Source organism: Daucus carota, chromosome 2 (assembly GCF_001625215.2).
Source record: "Daucus carota subsp. sativus chromosome 2, DH1 v3.0, whole genome shotgun sequence".
NCBI lineage: Eukaryota > Viridiplantae > Streptophyta > Magnoliopsida > Apiales > Apiaceae > Daucus > Daucus carota.
Window position 1 is genome coordinate 38,846,065 of NC_030382.2, and position 27,749 is coordinate 38,873,813.

The window sequence follows — 27,749 nt, forward strand, 5'->3', positions numbered from 1 at the left end:
CTAATTCTTTTTTCTTCAGTTTCATAATTTATACCTGTCACACACAAAATAAATTCATTTCATCGAGTTGACTAATATCATCAAGTCGTGTTGACATGGTCCCAGCATAATACCTGCAAAAACACCTTCTACTCTTTGCTCCACAATTTCTATTAAACTTGCATTTGAACTATTCAAAAACTTTGTTTATCTTTTCTAAGCAGCATTTCCGCTGGAAACAAGATGAGAAAAACACTTTCTTGGCATAGGTAAAGCCTGGTTAGATATATTCCATATGTCACCAACCCTGCAGCATATCTGTTTTGATGTCTATCATAGTTTTTAATTGAATCTTGGATGAAATAGGATGAACCAACTTTGCCGAGTAATTTCATACAAAAATTAAAATTTTATTAGAAATGTGGTGACACTAGAATCATCCCCGCTCGGAAAGGAGGAGGTCATAAATTTCTGCTTCCACTCGTCCTTCTAATTTATTTACGGTTTTTTAAGAACATATAAGTATATTTTTATAATTTATTTTAAAATTTTTATTTTTTAAAAAATATTTATATATTAAATTATTATTTAAGAGGAAGAAATTTTAATATAATTTAATAAACTACATTTTACAAAGGTTTAAAATACGTGTCAAAATCCGGATGTCCAAGATAAACAACCTAGGATCAGCCACTCTCTATTTTATTTATTATTGGATCGTACGTCTATTAATAAGATTTCATTTATTATAAACCTAATCTTCTGTATGTATGCATTGAAGTTTTTATATAGGTAGAAACTGTTATTTATATCTTTTCTTGTTAGTACAAATTACCTTGGCACAGCTCATACTGCAATTTCCCTGTAATTGCATAGATGGAAAACGAAAATTATCCAAAGCGTAAAGGAACGTCTCAACAGTATTGTATCAATAATTTAGTAAATGATAACGATGCTTTAACTAAAATACAAACCAGGAACGTTGTTTACATTAATAATAATAAAGTTTTCTTGTCATGATTTGAGTGGAATTAGGGAGGAAGTACTGAGATGAATCAAATATGAAATCTCCGCTAAATTTAAAAATCATCACAAGTTCACAACTTTCTAAATTTTATCCCTTTTATTTTATAATATTTTTTGAACTTCAATCAAGTTCTGATTTTGTTATAGCAAAATCCTAGATAAAATCACTTTTGGGGCTTTAATCTGTATATATATGACTTATTTTATACACTTCATATAAAAAAAAATGTGATCATTATGTATTGGATACTCAAATTTTAGTCTTATCCGTTTATAAATAGACGGTTCAAATTATATTTAGGGTAATGTTAGATATTCAAAATTAGTGACATGATATATGCTTGATTTTAATTGAGTGTTATTAGGATCACACATTTATTAGTGTATCAATCACACATTATCAAATTGATTTTGATTTGGAAAAAAAACTTGTGTACAAATTTTGGGTCATTTTCCTTATATTTAACATATAACTAATTCAACTTTCTGTAAATATTACAGCATAGTTTGGCAAAAAAGAAAACAAAACAAGAATCATAGAACTTTGGTTTGGTCTATAAAAGCACTGCTTTCTGGTTCAACTACCTATATCTCTGTTTTCCAAAACATTCCATTCTCTTTTACTTCTACACAACTTTTCTGATCATCATGTATAGAGTTGCCAGAGCATCAGAGTATCTGGTAATCACCGGCATAGGAATTCAAGACATAAAAATAGCGAAAAAAGCATGGATTCTCCCCGGCCAATCCTACGCTGTCTTCGACGTCTCCCCTGTAAACTACACCTTCGAAGTCCAGGCCATGAGTGCCGAAAAACTCCCCTTTGTTCTCCCTGCAGTCTTCACCATAGGCCCGCGTCTCGACAATGACAGTCTTTTGAAGTACGCCAAGCTCATTTCGCCTCATGACAAGCTCTCCAACCACGTGAAAGAGCTTGTTCAGGGGATCATTGAGGGGGAGACACGAGTGCTTGCTGCTTCGATGACTATGGAGGAGGTTTTCAAGGGGGCTAAAGAGTTTAAGCAGGAAGTGTTTGAGAAAGTTCAACTTGAGCTGAATCAGTTTGGGCTTTTGATTTATAATGCGAATGTTAAGCAGCTGGTGGATGTTCCGGGGCACGAGTATTTTTCTTATTTGGGACAGAAGACGCAGATGGAGGCGGCGAATCAGGCGAAAGTTGATGTGGCGGAGGCGAGGATGAAGGGAGAGGTGGGATCGAAGATGAGGGAAGGGCAGACGCTGCAGAATGCTGCGAAGATTGATGCGGAGACGAAGATTATATCGACGCAGAGGCAGGGGCAGGGCAAGAAGGAGGAGATCAGAGTGAAGGCCGAGGTGAAGGTTTTTGAGAATGAGAGGGAGGCTGAGGTGGCTGAGGCGAATGCTGAGCTGGCGAAGAGGAAGGCGGGGTGGTCGAGAGAGGCGCATGTGGCGGAGGTGGAGGCGGAGAAGGCTGTGGCACTGAGGGAGGCAGAGTTGCAGAAGGAGGTGGAGATAATGAATGCATTGACTCAGACGGAGAAGCTTAAGGCCGAGTTCTTGAGCAAGGCTAGTGTTGAGTACGAAACCAAGGTAAGGAAAATCAAAATTTCGAAAACTTGGATTGGTTACACACATTTTAAACCCTTGTCCCAGCACCATAAATTTCTTATCATAAGATTATATTATCAATTTCTATCTGTGAAGAGAAAATTGATGATCGATTTTCGGTGGTCTCATCTCTTAATGATACATGATTGTTGTTATAAGTTGGCTATAGGGCTAGGCAATATATTATTGAGCCAAATGATGTACATGTTCTTGAAAATTGCAAGTGTAAACACTCACATAACCCCACCTTAAGTAATTTCGAACACTTAACCTCTTGTTATCAAGAAAAGAGGGTGATATTAAGAAAAGAGGGGTATCCGCTAAACTAGTCTGAAGACAGGTATCCGCAAAGCTAGCCTTTCATGCCAACTAGATATATAAATTGTCATCTGCTTCGCATTGGTAGAAATTGAATAATACAGTCTAGCAACTGAACGATGCATTCTAGGCTAAATCAGTTTATTTGGATATATATAAATTGACATCTGCTTTGCATTGGTAGAAATTAAATAACACAGTCTAGCAACTGAACCATATGCTAAATAGGTTTATTTAGATATTTGTCACTGTAATTTCCGCTTATAAAAACACAGGTACAAGAAGCAAACTGGGAGTTGTACAAGAAACAAAAGGAGGCAGAAGCAATTCTCTACCAAAAGGAAAAAGAAGCAGAAGCTCAAAAAGCCATAGCCGATGCAGCATTCTATGCTCGACAACAAGTAGCTGATGGAGAATTATACGCGAAACAAAAGGAAGCTGAAGGCCTAATCGCGCTAGCAGAGGCACAAGGCACCTATGTGAGCACCCTGCTGAAAGCTGTAGGAGGCAATTACAGCGAACTCAGAGATTACTTGATGATCAACGGTGGAATGTATCAAGAAATCGCGAAAATCAACAGCGAAGCAGTGAGAGGACTGCAGCCCAAGATCAGTATCTGGTCAAATGGAGAAAATAGCGGAGATGGAAACAGCATGAAAGGAATTGCAGAAGTTTATAAAATGTTGCCACCGTTGTTTAAGACAGTGAATGAACAAACTGGCATGATGCCACCAGCATGGATGGGCACTTTAAGCAACGACTCTTGATTCTTGAAACCCTTCAAGACTTGATCTCCTATTGTTATATTTTAAGATGTTTTGCTCAACGTTGTTCTCTTATGTTGTGTGATGTCTGAGTTCTTTTCTTCAGCTGTTTGTTAATAAAATTTGAAACGCTTTCATTGTCCTTGGTGAGAACAACACACATGACATGACACACCCTCCGTCATTTTTAACATGTTGAAGAGAATATGCTAGTATGTTTCATAGTATATGCGATTGTCGATTTTTTTTTTAGGACATGTTATCAGCATGTTCTTGTTTGAACTCTTGATTTCCAGAAATCAAACTATCGACGGACCTCTTCGTTAACATTATATATCACCATGAGCCATAATAGTATAATCTAATCTCTTCTTTTCAACCTTTTGGGCCATTTCTCATTCAAAAGGAAACCATTTAAATAAATAAAACCATGGAACCATGCTGCAGAAGCCTAAATTTTAAATAATTTTTAGGATCTAAATTCAAATACATGTTTTCTCCATTTTAAAAATAATTTTAAAATATAATAAGCCCTAACTAATACTACAAACAAATAAACCGATCCTATCTTTTTAAGTGTATTTTATTTATCAAATATTTATTGACCATCGCATTCGCTTCATTCATCTTTTATCTTTTTTCTATAACTTCCGCTTCCGACTCATACATAATAAATGAAACAATAATTTATTATGATATATTATTATACTCTATAAATACAAGTATTTAATTATAAATATTGCTTATTTTGGAAAATAAATCTCCTATGATAATTAACAAAATTTGAAATACCCTCCTCTAATTTTATTCAACTCATTCAAGAATCTAACAGAAGAAAAACCAAACAAAAATACAGAAAAAAAATACAAACCACATTTTATATGAATAATTTAAAGATTAGAACAAAACACAAATACACGTATTTGTTTTCCGCAACAGATTAACAGAATTGGACACACTTCAAATTTTCTATTCTCAGAGAAATGTGCACACAGACGTGTGTGTATATGTTTCTGTATGTATACATTAGTTAATTTCCCTCCCTCCTCCCCTCTCATGCCTGTCTGAATCTCCTCTCCCCTTGTTTCTCCGCCATTCTCTCCTCCTCTTTCTCTCTCTACAAATCGCCTCCAACACTTTCTCTCTCCACAAAATCTATACATCTCTCTCTCTCTCTCAAATGGAGGACGCTGCTCCCGAACATTGTTCCCACACTTCTCAATCCGATGATGTTCGAGTCTATTGCGTTCCCTACAGGTATCAATCTATCTAGATATCTTGTCATTTTGTAATTTCAACTTTATTCAATTGAATCTTTGATAATCTCAATCTGGATCTGTGATTGTCTATGAATTGGATGTGATTGTTAGTATAAGTTGGAATTTAGTTGAAGAATGTTGTCCTTTATGATTGATTTAGCGATTTCGATGCGTTATTAGCAGCTCAACGTTAGCTAATTCGAATCGGATAATGTATACTTGGCTACATGTATGTAATTACTATTAGTATGTCTTGATTATAATTGGGATTTGGTAATTTCCTCAGCTTGTTGTGGCGATACGATTTTGTAATGTGTTGGTTTTTCGCATTTTAATATGATTTTGGAGTATGTCGTTTTGTTTACTATGTTGGATTAGTCTTTTGTTTTCGTATTGATGAGGAAACCGACATGTTTGTTGATTCAGTGGGGTCTTTTTAATCACAGTGGTTTACGACTGAGTGGAATAAAATCCAGTATTTTGACATTTTGTTTTTTTCTTTTTGTTAATTCAAATTTAGTGCTGTTAACCCTTCAGAAAAATAGGTTTTTTGTAGAGTAAATTAAAAATGTAATGCCGTATTTTTCACTGAACTTCAAAAAAGTGGCCAAATTTATCAAGTTCACAAATTATTGCCCGCTCCAATTTTTGCCTTTTAAAATAATGGCGTTTGTTGAATTTTCGTTAATATTTTTCCAATGATGGCAAGATTTTATTTTCACCTTTCAAAATAATGGCCAAGTCTCACTTTACAAATCAACATACGCCATTCTTTTAAAATACGAAAGTAAAAGCTGGCCATTAATTTGTGATTTTGAAAATTTGACCACTTTTTTTAAATTTAGTGAAAAATACCGTCACCACTCTGTAATTTACTCTTTTTTGTATTACCTATGAATTGTAATCATATGATTTAAGCCACCAGTGTGAAACAGATTAAAAGTTAATCTCATTTATGTTTTGAATTCAACAGTTCTCTCACCTTATTCCTTATTATAAGTATTCCCAGCCACTTTCTTCCTAAGGATATGTTTTATAATTTTATGATGCTCATCTTTTGTTTCTTTAGGGCAAAGCCAATGTAATGCTAAAATAGGAGTTATTGTTATTTTTTGAGCACTAAAAAGTGATTTTTGCTGCTAAAATAGTCCAATGATGGTTCTAAATTTAACTAGATTGTTTCAAATTAAATTAACTTTTCCATTTATGAGTATAAAATTTCTTCACTTTTTAACTTAATCTCTTTGCCTCCCTCTTTTTCACTTTTTAGTAATATGCTATATGTAGCACCAACTATATGCTATTTTAGCACAATGTTTAGCACACCATTGGATTAATAAATTGTACTTTTGGTGTCATAATATAGATATAGCACTACATTTAGCACATCTGGACATGCTCTTATACTTTAATATTCTGGGCAAGAATATCTGCTGATCTCGTTCACCTAATTAAATAAATTAACTTAAGAAACGTTCGTATTTGTGATATAGGTGGTGGAAGGAAGCTGAAGAATCTACGCCGGGAACTGTATCAGATTGGGAGGGAGGGATATTATATACTGCATCACCGACCTCGTCAGGGCCGATGAAAATCATCAACAGCATATTCAGTTCAGATATCGTTTTTAATCTCAGGAGAGAGGATAATACTTCGCAGGATACTCAGAATGGTGAGGTCGGAATTTCAGGCCGCGACTATGCACTAATACCCGCAGAGATGTGGTTGCAGGCGCTCAAATGGTTAGTAGCAATTCTATTTCTTAAAGGGGTTAGAGTAACTTTGATTTGCCTAATCTGAGTTAGCTCTTGGCACCTAAGGAAGGGGGAGGGGATATTTGCCAATTTTGGAAATATGAACCGTTTGGAAGTTTTTTCCTTTAACAGTTTGGGATGCTAACTAATTTGAAGCTGACATATAACTGAGATTTTATTGAACTGGCTGTTTGTGCTTGTTTCCAGTCCGTATATATGCATTACCTTTGATGTTCTGCATTGTTGTGTCTTGTGTGTCTATTTTCTCAGTTCTTAATCTGCTAAATTTTTTGTAGGAACTATTCTCCCCTCTTATATGTATAATAGTTTAAAGCATATTAAGTGTTGCTAACTCACAGTTAGCTTTTCTTTATATATAAATGTCAACAATAAACTTTTTTTCTGATCTAATCGTAAAAGATTTTGTCCGAACTTGATTTCCTGATGTCTCACTTTTGCAGTCTTCTGTGCACTAAATCAATGTTACCTATTGTTGTCGAGTTGAAACTATGTACAATAGAAGTCATTTCCAGCCATTCTTGAATATTGAAATTACATGATTAGGTCATGATCTATTAGCATTTTAATATTTATGAACAGCCCGAAGCATAGAGACTCGCATTCTGTGCAAGTGTATATATAGGAGGGAGGGAGATAAGTTTGTGTTTTAAAACAGAATAAAGTAAATCCTTGTGAGCTGGTACGACCTTTTCCTGGGGGAAATATTATTGATTGCTCGCTGATGAATGCTTTTGCAAATCTTCTTCTTTTTTTTTGCCATAACTTACTTTATCTTAATACTAAAATCGTCGCAACCTTGTGTTGTTTTCCCATTCAGGCACAGCAACTCTAAAGCTGCATCAAAGAATGGCAGAACCTTTTTGGCTTGTGAAGATGATATGAGTGATATCTATCCTTTACAACTTAGGCTTTCTACTCCAAGTGAAGACAATATATTGGGCGTAAGAATAAGCAAGAAGGTGCATAATTTAGCTCATGTCCTCCTTTTAATTGTTGTGGGTAGCAGTTAAAGTATTCATGCACTTATTACGATTTGATTTTATGATACTCATTGAATATCTTATGTTTGCGTCTCTTTTATACAATAGTTTTATATTTTATTTCAATTAGTTTAATCTGCAATTTTTCATTTAAGTTATTTTTCTCTTACATGGATTGTATATCCATAGTGTTCTTTATTCTAGCGAAACAAAATGTAAATTAATTTGGTCTGCTGATGCTTATTGTAAAGTAGACAAAACATTCTGTTGATTAAGCTTTGTAATAAAATAGGAAAAGACTAAGATCTGGTGAAGGACCCCCTGTTCTAGTATTACTTTTGGAAAATTAGGGTGCCCAGGAGAAGAATATGAAGAAGCACTATGCAATATAAAGCATGAGAATTGGATGAGTTAGAGGAGACGAGACTTGTTGTCTGAAGCAGAAACTTAAAGAGAGCAAACAAGGGGTAAATAGAGTGATTACCATGCAACATAGTTCAGCAGACATATCGGGAGCTGAATCAAGATTATGTTTGAGATGATAAGTTCTCCAAGATGGATGTGTTATCATTTTGGTGCGCTGGTCAAAGTGTACACGGAGTGAAAAATGAAGAGGCATTGTGGATGGATTTAGAAGGGAACATACTAGAAGGCGTAGATTGACTGATCAGCTCAAAATATGGAAGTTCTTTAACAATGGTACCCCTGATCAAGGCTTTATCAAGTGGATGAAAGAACAAGAAATAAGGGAGATTGGCTGAGTATTGAGTAGTGGTGAATGGTGATACTTGAGTCTCATTGTAATGTTTTCATGAAAAAAACTACTAAAAATCATAAGAAATAAAAACTAATTCTAGGAGGTCCCCTATTTGTCAATTTTATAGAACCAAGAATTTGAACAAAAATGGTATTATGTAAAATCATACAAGTTACCTAACAAGGTAAAGCTCTTGTACTTCAGTTGTGGTCTACTTTGATTGTGACACCAACAATCGATTTAATACCAAACTACAGCGCTTTTATATATTAGAAAAATGTATAGCATAGTGTTTGCTATATGGTTCAATCCCTAAACCATAACATATGCTGAAATACTTGGATTATTATGATTTGATATGTGCTTAAGATGATTATGATTATAATCAGCTGCTTGCTTACTCAGTAACTAAAATAAAAAATATCATATGCTTGCTTAGACATGGATAATGATACTGAATGGAGTGTATGGTGTCAAACTTTAAGGTCTCTATTAACACACACATACACGAACACCATTTTAAGTTTCTGTATTTCACAAACCATCTACTCCATTATGCTTTAGTTCACTTTATTGGGAGTTGCAATATGCTGATTGCTTTTTATATTATTCACATGGCATGGTTGAGTAATATTTAGATCTTTATAAATTACAAAGTGACTTGTCATTTCCTTCCTTTATGCTTTAATTTAAATTATTAGGAACTGTAATATGTTATTTGTGATTTCTTAAATTTGTGACATCAAGGTTTGTCATTTTTTTAGGATAATGCAGCAGAGTGTTTTAGAAGGGCCTGCAAGATTTTCAGTATTCAGTCGGAGATTGTAAGTAATTTGTTACTGATAATCTGCATGTAGTATCTAATAGCTAGTGCAGTGTCTCAAAACAAGCTCTACAACGTATTTTATGCTTCGCTGTATATTTTCTTGTAAGTGCTTGCACCTAGAAGACACTCTGCATAATAAATAATCTACGCAATGAAAGGAATATATGTTAACCAGAAGAGCTACATAAAGGGATAATAAGATATCATAACTGGGAAACGATTGCAAGTGACATGCTTGAAACAAAGACATCGCAAGGCTGCAGCTCCTATATCTTTCGAAATTTATATCTGCTCCGATTTTTAAGCTGGTTAAAATATTGTTTGTGCCTATAACTTTGAAATTCGCGTGTTTTGCAGTTACGTATTTGGGATTTTTCTGGGCAAACAACTCAATACTTTTTGAACAAAGAAGAAAAAGGAACTCTATACTCCCAACTGCAGGTGGAGGAGGATGTAAGTTCTTAATGCTTGTCCAAAGATACAAATGTGTGTGTTTATATTATATATATATATATATTCAAGTCTTAAAAAGGATTTGATATATTGTTTCTCCACAAATATAATTGGGTTGAGTGAATCAGCCTAAATAATGCCGAGAATGAGATATTTGGCACTTTATTATATAGAAAAGTTTAAACTTAAGAATATGCTAGGAAAAATTAAAAGTGCCATTAAGTTGCCGAGTTTACAGTTGGAAATTCTTTTATGTTTTGGTTTACAAGATATGGAACAGTTAGTGCATCAGCTTTCAGAATTTGAGAAAATGCACAAAATAGGATATCACAGGTACACTGGTCCATGATCGCACCCTTTGACTGGTTAACCCTTTTTATCAATTGGGGTGGCATTAATTAGTGATTCATGTTATGGTCTAAAGCCAAACGCGTCAATTAGATGTGTTATGGCACCACCCAAACACATGTATCACTTCAATTGTTATGTTCTAAAGCCAATCTCGTCAATTAGCGGTTTCTCTATATACCCCAAGGTTTCTGTGGAGTTGATGATCCAGGATATCCAATAACTTAATTTCTGCAATTTTGATACATTTGTATGTATCTCTACAAAATTATCTCCCTCCTGATGCACATCTGCATTACACATTTTTTTTTTGTATTTTCACTCAGTGAATCAGTTGGAAAAGTGATGTCAGTATATGCCTATTTGTTTTACCCGAACAAAGGTTTCTTTTCACCAACGGCAATAATGCCTTTTTCTATATAAAAAAAAAAAAAATTCCAATGTAATAAGCCTTTACCTTTCTTTGAGTGAGCAGTCTTTCTATTTGTGCTTTTTATCTAAAGTTTTTGTTAGAGAGACTGTGGTGTTGCAAAAGACATTTATCAATAGAGTACAATGTTGCATGCAAAGTTTTGGGTTGTAGATTGCCCACCCAAGCATGAGTATAAGATGTATAAGAATCACTTTCTGCAATGTTTTCTTTTGTTACTTTCTTTGTTTCTCACAACAAAATTAGAAATTTGGGTACATGCACATTGTTTTTTATTGTTTTCTTCCCCTTTCTGTCTGCAGATTCTTTTAAAGCTGCAAGTTTATGGTTTATCAGATATTAACGGAATAAAAAAGGATGAGATGACAGCACAACATCCTAATGCAACTTCACCTATGATGAGCAGTGTTTCTGGAAAGTTCACCTCAAATTATATCCAAAGTAGATTGCCAACTTTTAGTGGAAACGCTTGTGAGGCTGGTTCTTTGGGCTTGACCGGATTACAGAATTTAGGGAACACTTGCTTTATGAATAGTGCACTTCAGTGCTTGGGACACACACCAAAGCTTGTTGACTACTTTCTTGGAGATTACAGGCGGGAAATAAATTATGTGAATCCACTGGGCATGAATGTATAGTTATTTTCTCTATATCTTCATTTCCCATGGTGAATTTTACTCCTTTTCCAGATTTTGTTAGCCACTTAACATGTTTTAAGGCACTTAAATATTGCCTTTTGTTACAATTTAAAAAATGTATATGTACAGGCACCACTTCTATATGCCTTGAACTGCGTGAAAAAATGAAAAGGAAGTGGCTTAAAATAATTTGGGGCTGCAGTAGTATAAATTTTGTAGCTAATATTTGCCACTACTGTTCTTTTTCTTCAGTTTCCTCTGTACAAACCCACACAGTAGAATAAAATGAAAAAAGGGTTGATGATCTCCGTAAGCCTATACCACTCAGGCGCCCACCCACACATATCTTCAACACAATTTCTTAATATATATACTATGTGGATTACAATGCCTAATAATCTAGGACTTGTGCAGGGTGAAATTGCTTCCGCTTTTGGAGAGTTGCTGAAGCAGTTATGGGCTCCCGGAGCAACCCCAGTGGCACCAAGAGCATTTAAGTCGAAGCTTGCTCATTTTGCTCCCCAGTTTAGTGGTTTTAATCAGCATGATTCTCAAGTTAGTAGTCTTTGCCAGCCCCTAATTAATAAATTCGATGGGTTTTCCTGTTCTTTCATCTTTAATTTAGGTTGAAATTGGGCCATGGAGGGAAAATATTATAGTTTTATATTTTGGGCTAGGCATAATGTATCTTTCCCCAAAGAATAAGGTGAAAAAAATTAAATGGCAGGAACTCCTTGCTTTTTTATTAGATGGACTTCATGAAGATGTAAATCGCGTGAAAAAAAAACCATATGCTGAACTCAAAGATTCAGATGGTCGACCAGATGAAGAAGTAGCAGACGAATACTGGAAGAATCATTTGGCTCGGAATGACTCTATTATTGTCGATTTATGCCAAGTCAGTGCTTTGTCTTTGTTTTCCTGTTTGTTACTTATGTTGAATCTGCACAAAGGAAGCACAACCTCAATATGGTTACTGCATATAGGATGACATTCTGGCCAAGTTAAAAAACCTCTTGGTGTTTGGGTTGAACTATATGCTGTTAGGGTTCTGGGTTTGTGTTTGTACTTTACGGCCCCAAAAATAAATAAATAAATGATTCTGCTATGCTAATATGAGATCAACTGATTGATTTCAATGGCGGATCATTGCTTGGTCATGTATTTTTTTTAGATACACCTGAAGGACATGCATGCATTCCATAGTAGCTCTATATGTTTTCATATCTTATTGCTGGAATCAGGCGAATGGATATCTTGCCAACATTCGTAAAATCTTATTGCATTTTAAACATGATTTCAGGGGCAGTATAGATCGACACTAGTGTGTCCTCATTGTCGGAAGTCTTCGATCACGTTTGATCCATTTATGTATGTTTCGTTGCCGTTACCTTCAACATCAATACGAACAATGACAGTGACAGTTATGACTACAGATGGAAATTCTCAGCAGTCTTCCGTAACTATCACTGTTCCTAAGAGTGGGAGATTGGAAGATCTTAATCAGGCCCTAGGAAGTTCATGTTCAATAGGAGTTAATGAAACCCTTTTGGTGGTGGAGGTATAGTTCTGCAGCTTTTATGAGGCACACAACTAGCATCTTAGCAATGTTACTCTATTTCGAGCTCTCAGGCTCTAATTTTTTTGTGCAGGTTTACAACAATAAGATTATTCGTTATTTAGAGGATCCTTCTGATTCTTTATCTTTAATTAGAGATGAGGATCGATTAGTTGCTTATCGATTACCAAAAGATTTTGGGAAATTGCCTCTCGTGGTGTTTATGCATCAGCAGATGGAAGAGTAAGTACGACATATTTCTATATTATGATAATGGACTGTCTTTTCATAGTTGAGCCTTAGATTCAGGTTCATATTTTATAATGTAACTACGAGTGCTAGTAGAAAATGTGACTGGATAGAAATGTAGCCTGCCATAACAGAGAACAAATGTTTTTTAGCAGGAACAAGTAAACATAGTACAAATGTCCTATATGGTGGCAGGTATTACAAAAATTGACATGAATGGAACATTATTTGTAAGCTGAACAGATCGTGTTGAGTGCTTAAGTTAAGATTGAGAGCATTAATCATATATAGACAAGCATTGTTGGCATAGACAGTAGGAGAGCAAGTGCTAGTATGTTCATTGAATAAACGCATTCGTGACTACGAAAAAAAGAGTTTGTGTTTGGTGTTTCTAGATTCTTTTTGCAGTGTATGGGCCAAAGGACATAGCTATCATGTCTCTTGGTTAGGAAATTATGACTCTAATATAACTTTTTAGTGAACAAAGGTCAGTTTCCCTAAACAGTTAAATTTCATTATTATACCTATATAACTTACAAACTATGCAATACCAATACTAATAATAATAAGTTATACCAGTAAAGATAATATGTGTGTTCTACCAAGTTTCTGTTTGGCATATGACTTCCACCTAAAGTTCCTTATGTAGCATATTGAGAACTTACCTATTTTCAGTGAACCCATGACCCATCACAATGCACCAGCATCTTCTAAATCTTTTTGTGCAACTTTATCCCCGCCAAGTTAGGCCTCCCTCCCTCTTAGATTTTACGCCTGATAAAATATTCCTAATTTTTGCGGTGCACTTACTGTCAGAGGCTTTATCTAAATAAATTATCGTAAACAGTCATGCCTGCACTGATCTTGTGAATATATTGCATCTGATGGCTCAACAGAACCATATATAGACAAACATTGTTGGCATCACTGCCATTTTCTAAAGCTTGTCTTAAAAGTTGCCCATGTATATGGAAGTTATATGATCTGTTATTACTCCTGTAGTGAAACTCTGGATATCCTGTTCAAATCAAATTGCTCAAGTATTTCACACTATCTCCTTTTTATGTGGAATATATCAAAGTACTAGCGTCCATCTCTTACCTAACCATCAATCGAATGCCTGACGTTAGAAGTTGCCTCTATGGTAGATCTAACTAGCACCAACCAAGATTTTCTGATAATTCAGCCCCTATCATAGGAATTTTATCAGTAAAATGTTGTAGTTAAAGCAATTTGAAGTATCCCCCCTTCTTCCATTTATGACTATAATATTTTTTTAGCAATCATTAAAAAAGATACAACTTCATGTGATATTTGACTCACTACAAGAACAATAAACTTTTTCACGAGTATAAAGAGCTGCACTCCGAATTTTATGATACTAGGTTCATGTGATCCATAAACTTAGGTCACGCTGATTACATTTATTATCAGAAGTGTTTTGAGGATAGCTGCCTTAGGATCTCTGGGAATTTTCACTGAAAAAAGTAAACAGATAAAAGATCTTACTGCATCATTTATCAGATTTTTATATAGAAAGTCCTTAGAGATATTAGGCTTAGTGTTGTCATCCTTACTCTCCTGAAAAATTACACAGACAGCTGATTCTTCCTTCCTCCTAGTCAACTAATGCTATAACCCTATTACTTTTAGATTATTAGAGAAAATATATCAATTATCAAAAAATAGATCTGATAATAACTTATTGGCAGATTCTTTTTGCAGTGCAGGGGGAGTGCATGATTTAATTAATTTTACCAGACCTTTACTTTTTATGTATGAGTTTTCTCAATAATAACTTATGCAACATTTTATAAGCTTCGAAACTCAAGTATACTATATGTGCTCAAGTATACAGTGTTTGTAACTTTTGTAAGTTGTATAATTATAAAGTTTTTGCTCTTGCATAGGAAGATATGGATAAGAATTAAGATGATGACTGAGCTATGAACTACAATTGTAGTCTGCTTCAATTATCTGATTCGTGTGGAAATTTATTCTATTTTAGTAATATGATATATTGATAATCGTTTTTAAGGCTTGTATATAGAATCAATAGATGCAAAGATTCTTTCTGCTCTTAATCTATTTTTTTACTGCTGATTTATATTCTACAAATGTTTTTAACAAAATTTAAATTTATAGGAAGAATTTTCTTGGCAAGAAGACAACAAGTTGGAAAGCATTTGGAATTCCCCTTTTAGCAAGTTGTAACATTGCAAATGGATCTGATATCCGTGCTTTGTATTTGAAGTTGGTTGATCCATATTTGGATCCTGCAGATAATATGATAGACAACTATGATAATGTTGTGAGCGCTTCAAATGAAGGAACTGCTAAATTAGAAGATTCTATCTTTTTAGAATCTGGTGAGGGTGCAGATACCGCTGACAAGAATTCCTTGGACATGCATACAGACACAGATTTCAACTTTTACAGGGCAGATGACAAAGGAACAGGCAGGGGTTCCGAGATTGAAATGAATGAGCAGATAACATGTACAAATTTCCCGTGTAGACTAAATGTTATTGTGTGCTGGACTGAGAAAATGGTTGAACGTCGCAATAGTGTCCTTCTTAGTTCATTACCAGAAACCTACAAATCTGGTTTCTTTTCAAGGAAACCACAGGAGTCTGTCTCTTTGTATACATGTCTCGAGGCATTCCTCAAGGAAGAGCCCCTTGGGCCTGAAGACATGTGGTAAGTTCTTTAATCGCTAGATTTGTAAGTCTTATATCTTACAATTTTAATCCCTAAAGCACTATTTAAATAGAAGTGTTTCAGGGTAAAGGTTTAGCTTCTGTATATTGGGTTAAGTCCTTCCCTTTCCCAAATGACTAGCTAATACCTTTAATATTCTGGAGAAATATATGCTCTTAGATTTTTTTACATGATATATACTTGTTAAAATTTCTTTGATAAACCAATTTGACTCAACACAACTAGTAGATCAGAATTTCAATACTTCAACAATTTGCTTTCACATTTAGATACACAATATTTTATTTGTAATTGTTTCTGATAAATGTTCTTATTTGCACATGATTAAACAGCATTTTATTGAAAGATTTGAACACTATCTCCCCAGAAACAGTTTGCTAAGAAGTATTCTCATATATATTTCTCTGTCTTTTACTCTCACTGCCCTGTCTACATTCCTCTGAAACGTTGTAATGTGCCTAGTCTAAAGTTTTTTAACACAATCACTGAAGTAGGCCTGTAGATCGGATTTGGATCGGATCTAGCTAAATCCATATCCTAATCTATTTAATTTTATCGGATTCGGATCGGATCGGATCATGAGTCAGATATTTTACAAGTCAATCCATATCCGGTCCATTTGTATCGTGGATAATCGGATCGGAGATCCGATCCACTAAAAATTATGAAATATATTTTTGCACCATGTATTAACCTTCCATAAACAAAAAAAAGGTGATATTTTCTAGTTATATTAGCTCATGAATTTTAACTTAACTAATAGAGCACTAAAGTAAAGTATGCAGCTTCATGTTATAAACAAAAATACAAATAAAAAACTTTGTTGATTGTTCCTATTAAACATTCAACATAGAAGGTATCAAGTGAATAGAAAAATAACAAACAAGTTGCTTGATACTTCCGGAGGAAGTAAATTATGGTCTGCTTGGTTATAAGAAAATATGATTTTGAGTTTTGTCTTGTATTTTTAGAAAATTTTATTTTGCATGTAATAATATAATATAGTATAATATATTATAATTACAATATAATATAAAATGTATAATATAGCTAAGCGTGAATCGGATCGGATCATTAACAGATCGGATTTGACCAATATCCATATCCATTCTTTATCGGACCGGATTATTATTATATCGGATTATTAGCATATCGGATCTTTTTAATAAGAATCCATATCCATTTATTTAACCACAGATTGGATATCCGATCCATTTACAGGCCTACACTGAAGTGTGACCACTTCTCTCTATCATATACAACCAAAAAAAAAAAGGAATTCTTTTCAGTAGTCACTAGACTAGGAATCACAAATGAAGTGTAGGTTTTTTTTCTTTTGATTTCGTGCACTGGTGCTATTTCTTATAAGACTTCATCATTGTCACCACTATTAGGTACTGTCCTGTGTGCAAGAAGCATTGTCAAGCCAGCAAAAAATTAGATCTGTGGAGATTGCCTGAAATCCTCATCATTCATTTAAAGAGGTTCTCATACAACAGGTTCTTAAAGAACAAATTGGAGACTTATGTTGACTTTCCAGTCCACGATCTTGATCTGTCGCCATACATTTCCTTCAAGAATGGTGATTCTTCTAACTGTTATATGCTTTATGCAATAAGTAACCATTATGGTAGCATGGGAGGTGGTCACTATACAGCATTCATTCATGTAAGTTGTGCTTTTAAAATTAAATCATCTCGTGAATTGTTACATTGTTTGCCACTTTCAGTGTCTTGTTTTCTTTGTCTAGGAAACATCCGATTGAAAATCTTATTAAATCACAGCCCATTTAAGAAAACAAAGGAAACCAGTAAACGATAAATCTGGAATTAATGGCTAGCAAACCAGCGCTGCAGAAATATAATTGTGGTTATTATTGTCTTGCTTTATAATATATAGTCAACTTATAGGTGTGGTTTTTAGAACAGGTTTGAGTACCACCAATAAGATGCATAATAACATGAACCTCCTCAACAACTGTGGCTGAATTATGACTAAAATCTTAGTACTCTTGCGTACAATTTCTGATTAATATAATTTCATTGATATTTGAGACTTCCTTAGGTAAATACGAAGAATGAACCATGGAATGACGGGCTTTCATTTTTATTTGTCATAAATATTTTTTTGGCCACTGATGTTGAATATACTGCTGAAGTCCAGGATTTATGAATTGTTAATTCTATTGTAATTTATATTAGAAGATTTTTGTCACTCATTTGCTATTTCTTAGATTGTATTTTCATAAACATATTACTGTCTGATCCTCTTTTGATATATTACATGGTCAGACTATTATATATGTACCATAAGAAGTTCATCATTTTTAGCAAAAAAAGAAGTTCATAATGCACTGAATTATAACTATATTAGATAACTATGAAACTATGTAACAAAGCATACTTGGTTTTGTCTGAGATCCTAGTCTCTGGCGATCGCCAGTTTATACTCAAAAATGGACCAATTCCCTTGTCTGCATATCTGAGACTTGGCATGGATGCTACACTGTGGTGAAGCGGCCATGTAGCATGACTTACTTCCTTCTTCCCATTTTAATAGTCCACTTTGCTAAGGAAAAATTTTCCATATTATTTGTCCTTCTTCTTTGTCCAATACAAATTTATACAAGTTTCAATGTTAACATTTATTAGCCTATACAATATTCATGATTTACAATGTAAACTATGTTGACTTTTAACAAAATGAATGAAAACTTAGTACTAGTATTTTTGTATAACTAATGCATTACAATGATAATAACATATCATATTTAATATTTCTTAATATGTGTGATTTGAGCTAAGTGGACTAATAAAATGGGAAGGAGGGAGTATTAGATAACCAATGTCAGACTCACCTGTGATTCCTAAACTGACCATATAATTTTATTTACACAAAGCCATGCCTATGCCTGAAAAGATGTAAACCTGAGCTCAAAATGTATTTAGGATTTAGCCTATTGAATGTACCACTGTGTCTTAAGATAATTTGAAGGTGTTAGTAGTTTCCCTCGCAACTCCCAGACCCTCCCCTTAAAATTTACCACTCAACTGTAAGTATGGTTAGAAACTGTGATCCTAAGGCTATTTCTTTACCTCCTTATCTTACTACTACAGTTATTGCACCTGATCATATCTTATTTATTCTTGTTATTGATTTGATGTAGCATGGTGGCGACCGGTGGTTCGACTTCGATGACAGCCACGTTTCTCCTATTAGTGTGGACAAGATTAAATCTTCGGCGGCTTATCTTCTTTTCTACAGAAGAGTTCAAGATGTCTAACATCATATTTTTGGTCGGTAATTGTGGGGAATAGATTATCTATACATAATACATTTTAGATGGTCTTTCAGATTTATTTACAGGTAGCACCCGTCAGTCAGTGACATGAGAGTTATTAGGACAATTTGGGGGATATGAAACAGAAAGCACCAGTACAAGTGCAAAATTGGTGCACATAGGATTGTAACATAGTAGTCAGAGGGATTGATAAGCATATCATAGATTAATGTTGTTCTTTTACCTTAAGTTATATACTATGTTGTTAGAGATACAGATTTTAAAATTTGCTGTCGATGTCCTTTTTTAGCTTGCAGTTAGCACAGTGGAGTTTTCACCTAGTCGTTTCGGTGGTAATAGCGGTATGGCACCAACTTTGGATTCATTGTATCTCTTAACTTTGTATGCATGTTTTATTTTTCTTAACGAGATGTGGCGGTTCGTTTTGCTGATGCACTGCAGGACCTGTAGCAAAAAGTTAAATTTCAAATAACAAAATATATATACTTAATTCAGTTACTATATTTTATTTTTGTGAGCATTCGTGAACTTGAATAAACCTTTGTTTACCTGATTTCATTGTTTACTGTAAAGAAAACTTTTTTCTTTATTATTTCTTTTATTTGTTATTAATTATACATTATATATGAGTTAATGAATTTATCTACACTAATAATAACCAAGTTAATTTTGGCTTAAACAAAATATAAGTTAAAGTTAAAATTAACGGACCCTTCAATCTGTCAACTGAGAACTGAGCAAAGGCAGATCCATGAATCAATTTCGTAGTATTATATATTTCAGTTCATATGGTTTTGCAGCATTAATTTAAAATCTAGTTATGTAAGTTGATCGATAATGTGATTTCTTTTCAGTTTACAAACTTACATTATTGTACTCAACAGAAAATGAAAATAATTCAATGTAACATCCCAAGTTGTCTAGATAAAAAATATCTTTACATGCAAGTATAAACATTAACTAATGTATACCACATGTAGTGGCATAGAGCTCGATGCGGTCAGTGCAAAGACATTGTCTGGGATTTCGTCGTAAGTTTGATATTTAGACTCTTTTTTGGAGTTACATTTTTGCAATTGATTTGGTACCATGACCGCTACAGTGTCTGCCTCCACTACAGTGCGCGGACATCTGAAAGCAAATCTCATCATTGTAAAGTACAAGGCAAACAGGATAAAAAGCATGCACAAATCCCTGAAGAACACAGGAAAAGACAGTTGTTGCACCAAAGCAGGTATGAACCCGCGCCCGCCACTGTAGCTACAGTAGCGGGCAAAAGCCTATATAAACAGCTCCCCAGCCAGAATAGAGAAAAAGGGCAATTCTCTCCTTACAAAAGCATATCACACCATGCATTTAGAGTGAAAACTCTCTGATTACCGTAACTTGTCAAGCATATTCCGATCACTGATTATCACGCCGGAACGGGACACACCCCGTGCTGCGTTGTTTTGCAGATTAGGTCTTGACCTGAGCTTTCCGGAACAGTGTAATGGAACCATCGACGAGAAAAAGAGTTAGCAGCAATAATTACATATTTTAATAAAAGATTAATTGTAAGATATTTATTCTATTGTAAAATTAGTTACGTAAAACTTTTACTTTTCCATCTAGATGAATATCTTATACTCCCTCTGTTTCAATTTACATGTCTAAAATTTTTTGTTTCAAATTACCTGTCCACTTCAACTTTCAATGCAAAATCATATTTCCAAAGTCAATTCTCCACACATCTCTTATTTATATTTGCTAGATCAATCTCACTCCACATATTTTGATCATTTAATACAATTAATTTGTGAACATCCATTTTTCTGAAACTGTGTGATTTTTTTTATATGGACATCTAATTTGAAACGGAGGGAGTATTAAATTATTTATAAGGTATTTCTTACTAGTATTTGTTTAACCTACATCTATTCATTTCAATGTTATAAAAAATTCAAACTTCAATGAGACATTCACCTCATATATTATTATACTGAATCTATGTTCGACTAACCTCTATAAGTTTATATAATCTATTATCATAGTAATATATTTATTTTAATAATTTAAAAAGTTTAATTATATATAATTTTTATGATATAACTAATTAATATAATTAATAAAAATATAAATTAAATTCAACTGATAATTTATAGCGAACACTAACAGACGTATCATTGTTTCCTGCTGAACCAAGCGCAGCAAAAACTTGTCAGTTCTTGAATGAGGCCCATTAACACGAGGACCTTGGCTAGGTTTGTATACGGGACAGCTGACATAATTTACGGTGACATGACACCACCTTCACAAATTTCATGTAACGTAAAATCACTCAATCTAGGACAAGACATCCAAAAGCTCCTGTATGATACGACATTAGAGATTCTGCTTAGCATACACTAACAGTCAGAAAGCAAAAAAGGAAAAAGGAAAATAAGAATATCAATTAAGATAATTGGTTAAAATAAATAGAAAATAAAAACATTTTAAAATAAAACATTATTATTATTATTATTATTATTATTATTATTATTATTATTATTTAATCATTATAATATATTATTTTAATATAATATTAGATAGTTTAGAATTTTCCTATAAATAGTTCGATATCTAATTATAAGCAGTTAAATGCGGATGTTCTCAATGTCTAGATGAGTCCAGCAAACCCTAGACAAATGATTGACATATACTATTGACCTGGTTTACCTAATTAACAATTATAATATCAAATAAGTTTCTAATAAGAAAAATGCTTCTTGTTGATACATTTTCTGAAAAACCAAATCTTCTTTTTCAGTTTCAAAATAAAAATCGGTCTTTCTAATGTGTGCTCAAGGGCACACAATAGTCACTAAATTCTATAAAAATGGAGTTGATGTGAATGCAGGGGGGGCCATTCTCATTTATTATTCATCCACCAATCAAAAAGAGCTATTTTTATTGGAGTTAGGGACTATTGTGTGCCCTTGGGCCACCATAGAAAATCCCAATAAAAATATACACCTCCAATTTATTCAAATTACAGGCTTATACTAGTACTAGGACAGAAGACGTGCTGGGAGAACTAAATAGGGTTTTTCTAGTGCTAAGCGCGGAATTTCATATGTTTATGAGATTTTGATTGGTGTGGTAGTTGTATATGCAAGAGGTCCGGGGTGCATCATTAAATATGAGAGCCAATAAAATTTTATTGAACTTATAAATTCCGCGTTTATGAATTCCGCGTTTATAGGATGTGCCTATTACACACTAGAAAAACCGAACTATGTATACAACCAGGAACCGAACTATGTATACAGCCAGGAGCCTAATTATTTTTGGCAGGAGTATGTGATTAGGCTAATCTGCAGAGAATGTTTGTCCGAAATTGTAGAGCACAAAACCAAAGTGCACATGATGATGAAGAAGCCAATCTATTCTATTCTTCCGACTCCCGAGGAGGTCTTGTCAATTTACTGCATACAAGTGCCGTTGCTTTCTATGCAGTGCCATGAAATTTAGGGTTACGTTTAACTTATTACATTGCACTGATGATGCTATTATTAATTATTATTATTAATATGAGGCTGAACACTTGAGGGTGACTACTGACTGCTCCGAACTGTATCTAACTATCTATCAACCAGCATGTGCTAGCTATGATTTTTACTCCTTTTATCATCAACGTACTCCATCTCCTGCCTTTTGACTCCAATAATGCCGTCAGATCAGGTAATATAATTACTTCTTCCTTTGATCAATTTTCTTTACGCTTTTCATTTACCATGTTCAAACGTTTTATGTTTTGAAGTTTCATAAATAATACTTGTTTATATAAAATAAAAATAATGTCACCCATTTATTTCATTTATCTTATTAATCTAACAATTCAATATTAATTAAATCTCATAATTTTATCCATTTTATTTTTACTTTACCAGTTAGTACTCCCTCTGTCCCCTTATTTCTTTACGTTATTTTTTGACACGCTTTTCAACACTCATTTAAAGTATAGTTCCATAATATATTTTTAAAATTTTTTTGCTCTGAATAAAAATTTGATATATAAACTTTTATTCAAAAAAGGAAAATTTTGAAAAAAGATTATGGAACTATACTTTATGAGAGCCTCAAAATGCGTGATGAACGTAAACAACCTAGAGGACGGAGGGAGTAATATAGATTAAGAAATAAATTTAAAATATAAACCACTTAGTCTCTTTAGATGAATCAATGATTCGATGCATCCAATTTCAAACATGAAATGAACTAATACCACATTTTCAGGGGAATAGTTTTGAGTTGATTTTTGTATATAATTTCTATAACTTTTATTTATAGTATGTATTCATTAGTTTTAACTAAGAATTATACAGGATTGAAGATGCGATATTAATTCAGTTCTCATGTATAGCTCGTATTTAGCTTAGTCCCCTAGCGGCCTGTACTAAAATCTACTCCTCACAAAACAAGTATTATTAATATTTGAAAAATAGGTATACCAATTTTTTCGGGTTAACGTTCTGATCATCGATCAAAATGTGAATATACAGCAAGAAACTGGATGGGAATGATATATATGATTCCCAAGTGAAAGATTTGATTTAACCGACACGATGAGAATGAAATGTTCATTTCAAACAACTAAATAATTAATTAAAATTTATACGAGACTGAGGTTTTAGAATTTTCCGCCTCGACCCTTAATGACAACATTCCTTGATATATTGCAGTATGATGACCAAGAAAATAATTTAAATACCATTAATTCAAGTATCATATATATAAAATTTTGCAAATTGATCAGGAGCGCGCTGAAAAGTAAATACATGAAATTAAAGAAAATGATGAGTGAGGTTTTATTGAGAAACAGAAAGCTGTAGAGTTTACATGTTTTATAAATCTAGTAGAAGCTGGGACGAGACCTTTGAGCTTCCCCACTTGTCATTGCATGATCTAGTTTTGCTTGCTTGTTGCTATCTCGTGTTAGTCCAAAATGAATGTGAGGAAAATGTGCCCACTGCAATGTTATTCAACAATAATATTTGCCAATTAGTAGAGCCAGTAATAATAATAGAAATATATAGTAATTAGTCTGATACTGAACTATATGCTGCATGCCATGCATCCCCAACAATATTGAACTATAACTCATGTGTTAAATGTCTTGATATATTGAGTACAATTACTAATATGAAATATTAACATTTTGAAGATTGCAAGTAAAGTTGATCACAGATTTTATAGGGTGAAAAATCGAAAGTGAGGGTTCTACTGTTATCTTAATTAGTAGTATCAGATTTGTGATGCTCAAGTCTTGCAGTACAACTCTTGTAGTTAAGAATATTAGGAATTAGGTTTGGCTAATTAATTGTGTTACAGATGTTACATGCCACTATATATTAATGACAGAAGCCGGTCAGGAGCCCCGAATGATCATTTTTAGATATCGGTTTAGTGACGAATATATATTATGAACCATAAAAGGTAAAGGTGATGCATGGGAACACACAGTCATCTATGTAAATTAGGGATGAAATATATATAGGTGTAACATATATATAATGTAATTAACAGAAAGGAAAGGGGCATACATTTTTAGCTGCTGTGCTAAATGCTTCCCGATGGCTAATATCTGGATTACTCGCCTTTATCCTCTGAATTTCCTCCCTGCAGCACACACAAACTAAATAGCTTACCACAACAAATTTTGTATTATAAAATGCCTGAACTGGGGCATTTCCGCCCCAGAGAATTTTGACTGTCTATTGTCTTTACTCTTTAGCAATGAATCAACTTACTTAATAAATCGGTTATATGCTGATAGGAACACGTTGTCTCTTCTCTGGTGCTGCAGTTCATACAAACAATTGAAAGTCCAGAAATTAGTTAACAGCCCTAGCTCTCAGAGTTTCAACATACTATAATTAATTATTTATCGTTTATTAACTTGGAATAGCTAGTTTGCAAACACAAACATAGGCCGGACCATTGTTCAAGTGGCCCGGGTCTTGAAATAAATGACATTATAATTTTTAAGATGTACTTGCACAAAATAATAGGTGATCTGCTTGTGAAAATATCGTCCAACCTGATAAGATTATTGCATACATTTATAATGTATGTGTATGGACCAGTTCACTTTGTGAATGATGAACTGGACTCAGAGGTAAGGTCACAATCCTAATGAGTCGTCAATGAAGTGCTAATTTTAGGTGGTCCTGATGTATAGATATATATGGCATCATGCATATATGCTAGCTGGTACACCTTTGGTATGAATGCTGACTAAAAAGGTCACTTGGAATATCAAATTTAAGACCTGATGCGTGAGATTTTTAGGACCAATTTAATAAAGCCTCACGTTTTATTCGTCTAAATTGAATTTCAAAAAGTTACATTCTTCTAAATTGAGTACAATTAAACTAATTACACATGGAGAGAGAGAGAGAGAGAGAGGGAGGGAGGGAGATAGGGAGAGAGAGAGAGAGAGAGAGAGTATTACGACGAATAGGAGGCATTCTTGGTTGTTGCTCAACAGACTCGGCAGCTGAATTAGCTGCAAACTTGAAATAGCATTTAGAGGAAGTCATGCAATCTTTCATACCATCTTCAGAGCTGGACTGTTGTTTCTGCACCTTTTGTCATAAGATATAAGAGTATGGAAAATCATAATAAGTTCATATATGTATTCTAGCTTTGCTAAAGCAAATATAAAATGTAAACATATATAGTTGGTTTAGATTTTTGGGAATGGAACGAAGAAATAAATGAAATTATTGAACATTCTCTCATAATATATAGAGTTTAATTTCCATTTCATTCCTTCTGTATTCAATTATCTAAACCAAACACAGCAAATTTTCAAGTACCGCAAGTGTATTAATGAAACATTATGCGTTAGCTAAGAAATATAAATTTTCACTATCTCACTATATATGAATGTCCAAATTTGTTTCGAGATGTAGTTTAGGCTACCTAGGTACGTTTATACAAACGATCAGATTATCTTCTTAATGCTTTAATTTGTATGTGTACAAATAGTACTAGAAAACAAAACACAAAAAATAATTATTTGCAACAAGCAGCTATATATACTGTCGCCTCTACTCTCTAGCTACTTCCTTTAATCAATATATATTGGCATAAATAGAGCTATTTACACAGGTATCACTGAAAGTAATGCGCAGGCTTGTCAATAGAATTAATTAATGAAGTCAATGAAATGAATGTACTGTAAAAAAGTGAGTTGAGTAGTCAATGGGATATGTACACGGAATGTTAGCTAGCTACCTGAGGATGTTGAGGAGGAAGTGTCTGAATTTGAAGCAAAGCTCCCGTGTTTACGGACAGCAACGTAGCGCAGTGTCCGCACCTCACTGTCACCATTGTAGGCATACTGCTGCATGGAACATTAACCTGCCACAGATACCCAAATTCTTAATTTATTATTTTAAATCTGGTTTAGCAAATGCTTAAATCTACGACCTAATTAATGCATACTATTTTTCAGCTTTTTCCAATCCCCAGCATTGTAACCTAGACTCTTCTCTCTTGCGAGAAGGTTGAGGGTTCGAATGCAAATTTTAATAAAATTCAAAAAGTAACTACTTAATATGTAAAGCCAGGTCATCTAATTAATTAAATCCGTTTTTCCTTTTCCAGTACTGACTTTTTGAACCAGCCCAGATCATAAAAGTCTGCAAGCTTGTCATTTAAATATTTAATCAAAGCCACCGGAGAATAAGACTTGACAGAATAGAAAGCCACGATTTTTCTGTATCCAATAATTAAGATTTTCACAGACACTAAAAGCAAACAATTACATGTATAAAGCTGGGTTTTCATTTATATGCTCCTGCAGTAAATCTTGATCCAGTACTACTACTGTTGGGCATGCCTGATCATGATCCACAAAAAACTAAAAACATCAAGTATGTATATATACATCACACTGGTAAGGCTATTTCGAATAATCACTTTCAAGTCAGAACCAGGGTCCCTAATGGTATTTAAATTATATAGATTTCTCTTAATAATAATTACTTTATCATGTATATATTCTTCCGACTAATTAACCAGTCTAACAAGAATGTACATTTCACTTCATTTGTCCTATATATATGTATGTATGAAACCCTAGCTAGCTAGACTCCTACAAAGAAAATCAAATAATTTTCAATTTTTTGCTTTGTAAATTTATGTTCTTAAAAGATGCTTTTAGAAATATGTACAATTATTACATGTCATAAAATATAAACAATGAGAAAATTTACAAAAATATATACCGCAAGAACTGTGTTGCAGAAGGTGCAGTGAAGGTAACAAACGCGTTCGGAGGAGATTGTGATTTCGGTTGACATTGTAACCAGATTGTAGATCACTGAGAGATCCGAAGAGGTGATGTTTAGGTTTTGAAATGAAGCTAGATCTTATTTTTTGTATATTAAGAGGTGTCTGCAGAGAAGGAGAGAGAATAATCAGTACAAAGAAGCGAGCAGAAGAAGAATGAAAAAGAGGGATATTAGGTACAAATTAGCTCAGAGTTGTAGATGGTACTAGTCCAGAGACTCTATGATGAACTCATAGGAATCAAGTAGTGGAGAGGGAGAAAACTTGTGGTGGTATATATGATTGTAATTCTAATGTGGGTGGAAAAGTAAAGTTGCACTTTGGGCAAGGTACTAAGGTTGGCCAGATATTGAGGTAGTGAACTTAATTTTATTTTATTATTATAAATATTATTATCATTTAATTTTTTTCAAAATGCCAAGTCCTTAAGTTATCTAAATTAGCAGTGCAATTAA

At 33.7% G+C, this 27,749-nt stretch overlaps 2 protein-coding genes and 1 pseudogene across 3 annotated transcripts; 2 read left to right on the forward strand and 1 right to left on the reverse strand.

Annotated features, from left to right (window-relative positions):
• Window positions 1-1,534: 1,534 nt before the first annotated feature.
• On the forward strand, window positions 1,535-3,819 carry LOC108209626 (flotillin-like protein 4). Its single transcript, XM_017380627.2, has 2 exons — window positions 1,535-2,577; window positions 3,189-3,819. Exons 1-2 carry the CDS (start codon window positions 1,654-1,656, stop codon window positions 3,678-3,680), a joined length of 1,416 nt encoding a protein of 471 aa, XP_017236116.1. The 5' UTR covers window positions 1,535-1,653; the 3' UTR covers window positions 3,681-3,819.
• An 824-nt stretch (window positions 3,820-4,643) lies between these two features.
• Window positions 4,644-19,377, forward strand: LOC108209627 (ubiquitin carboxyl-terminal hydrolase 8). Of its 2 annotated transcripts, XM_017380628.2 has the most exons (13): window positions 4,645-4,934; window positions 6,430-6,678; window positions 7,529-7,670; window positions 9,213-9,272; window positions 9,632-9,727; window positions 10,808-11,137; window positions 11,558-11,698; window positions 11,871-12,041; window positions 12,447-12,704; window positions 12,796-12,944; window positions 15,096-15,650; window positions 17,066-17,339; window positions 18,838-19,377. In XM_017380628.2, exons 1-13 carry the CDS (start codon window positions 4,858-4,860, stop codon window positions 18,952-18,954), a joined length of 2,619 nt encoding a protein of 872 aa, XP_017236117.1. In that variant the 5' UTR covers window positions 4,645-4,857; the 3' UTR covers window positions 18,955-19,377. The 2 variants fall into 2 exon arrangements, with proteins under 2 accessions (XP_017236118.1, XP_017236117.1); XM_017380629.2 differs by lacking the exon at window positions 11,871-12,041 and having other exon boundaries at window positions 4,644-4,934.
• A 4,303-nt stretch (window positions 19,378-23,680) lies between these two features.
• LOC108206887 (putative axial regulator YABBY 2) lies at window positions 23,681-27,619 on the reverse strand (annotated as a pseudogene).
• Between the last annotated feature and the right edge of the window lie 130 nt (window positions 27,620-27,749).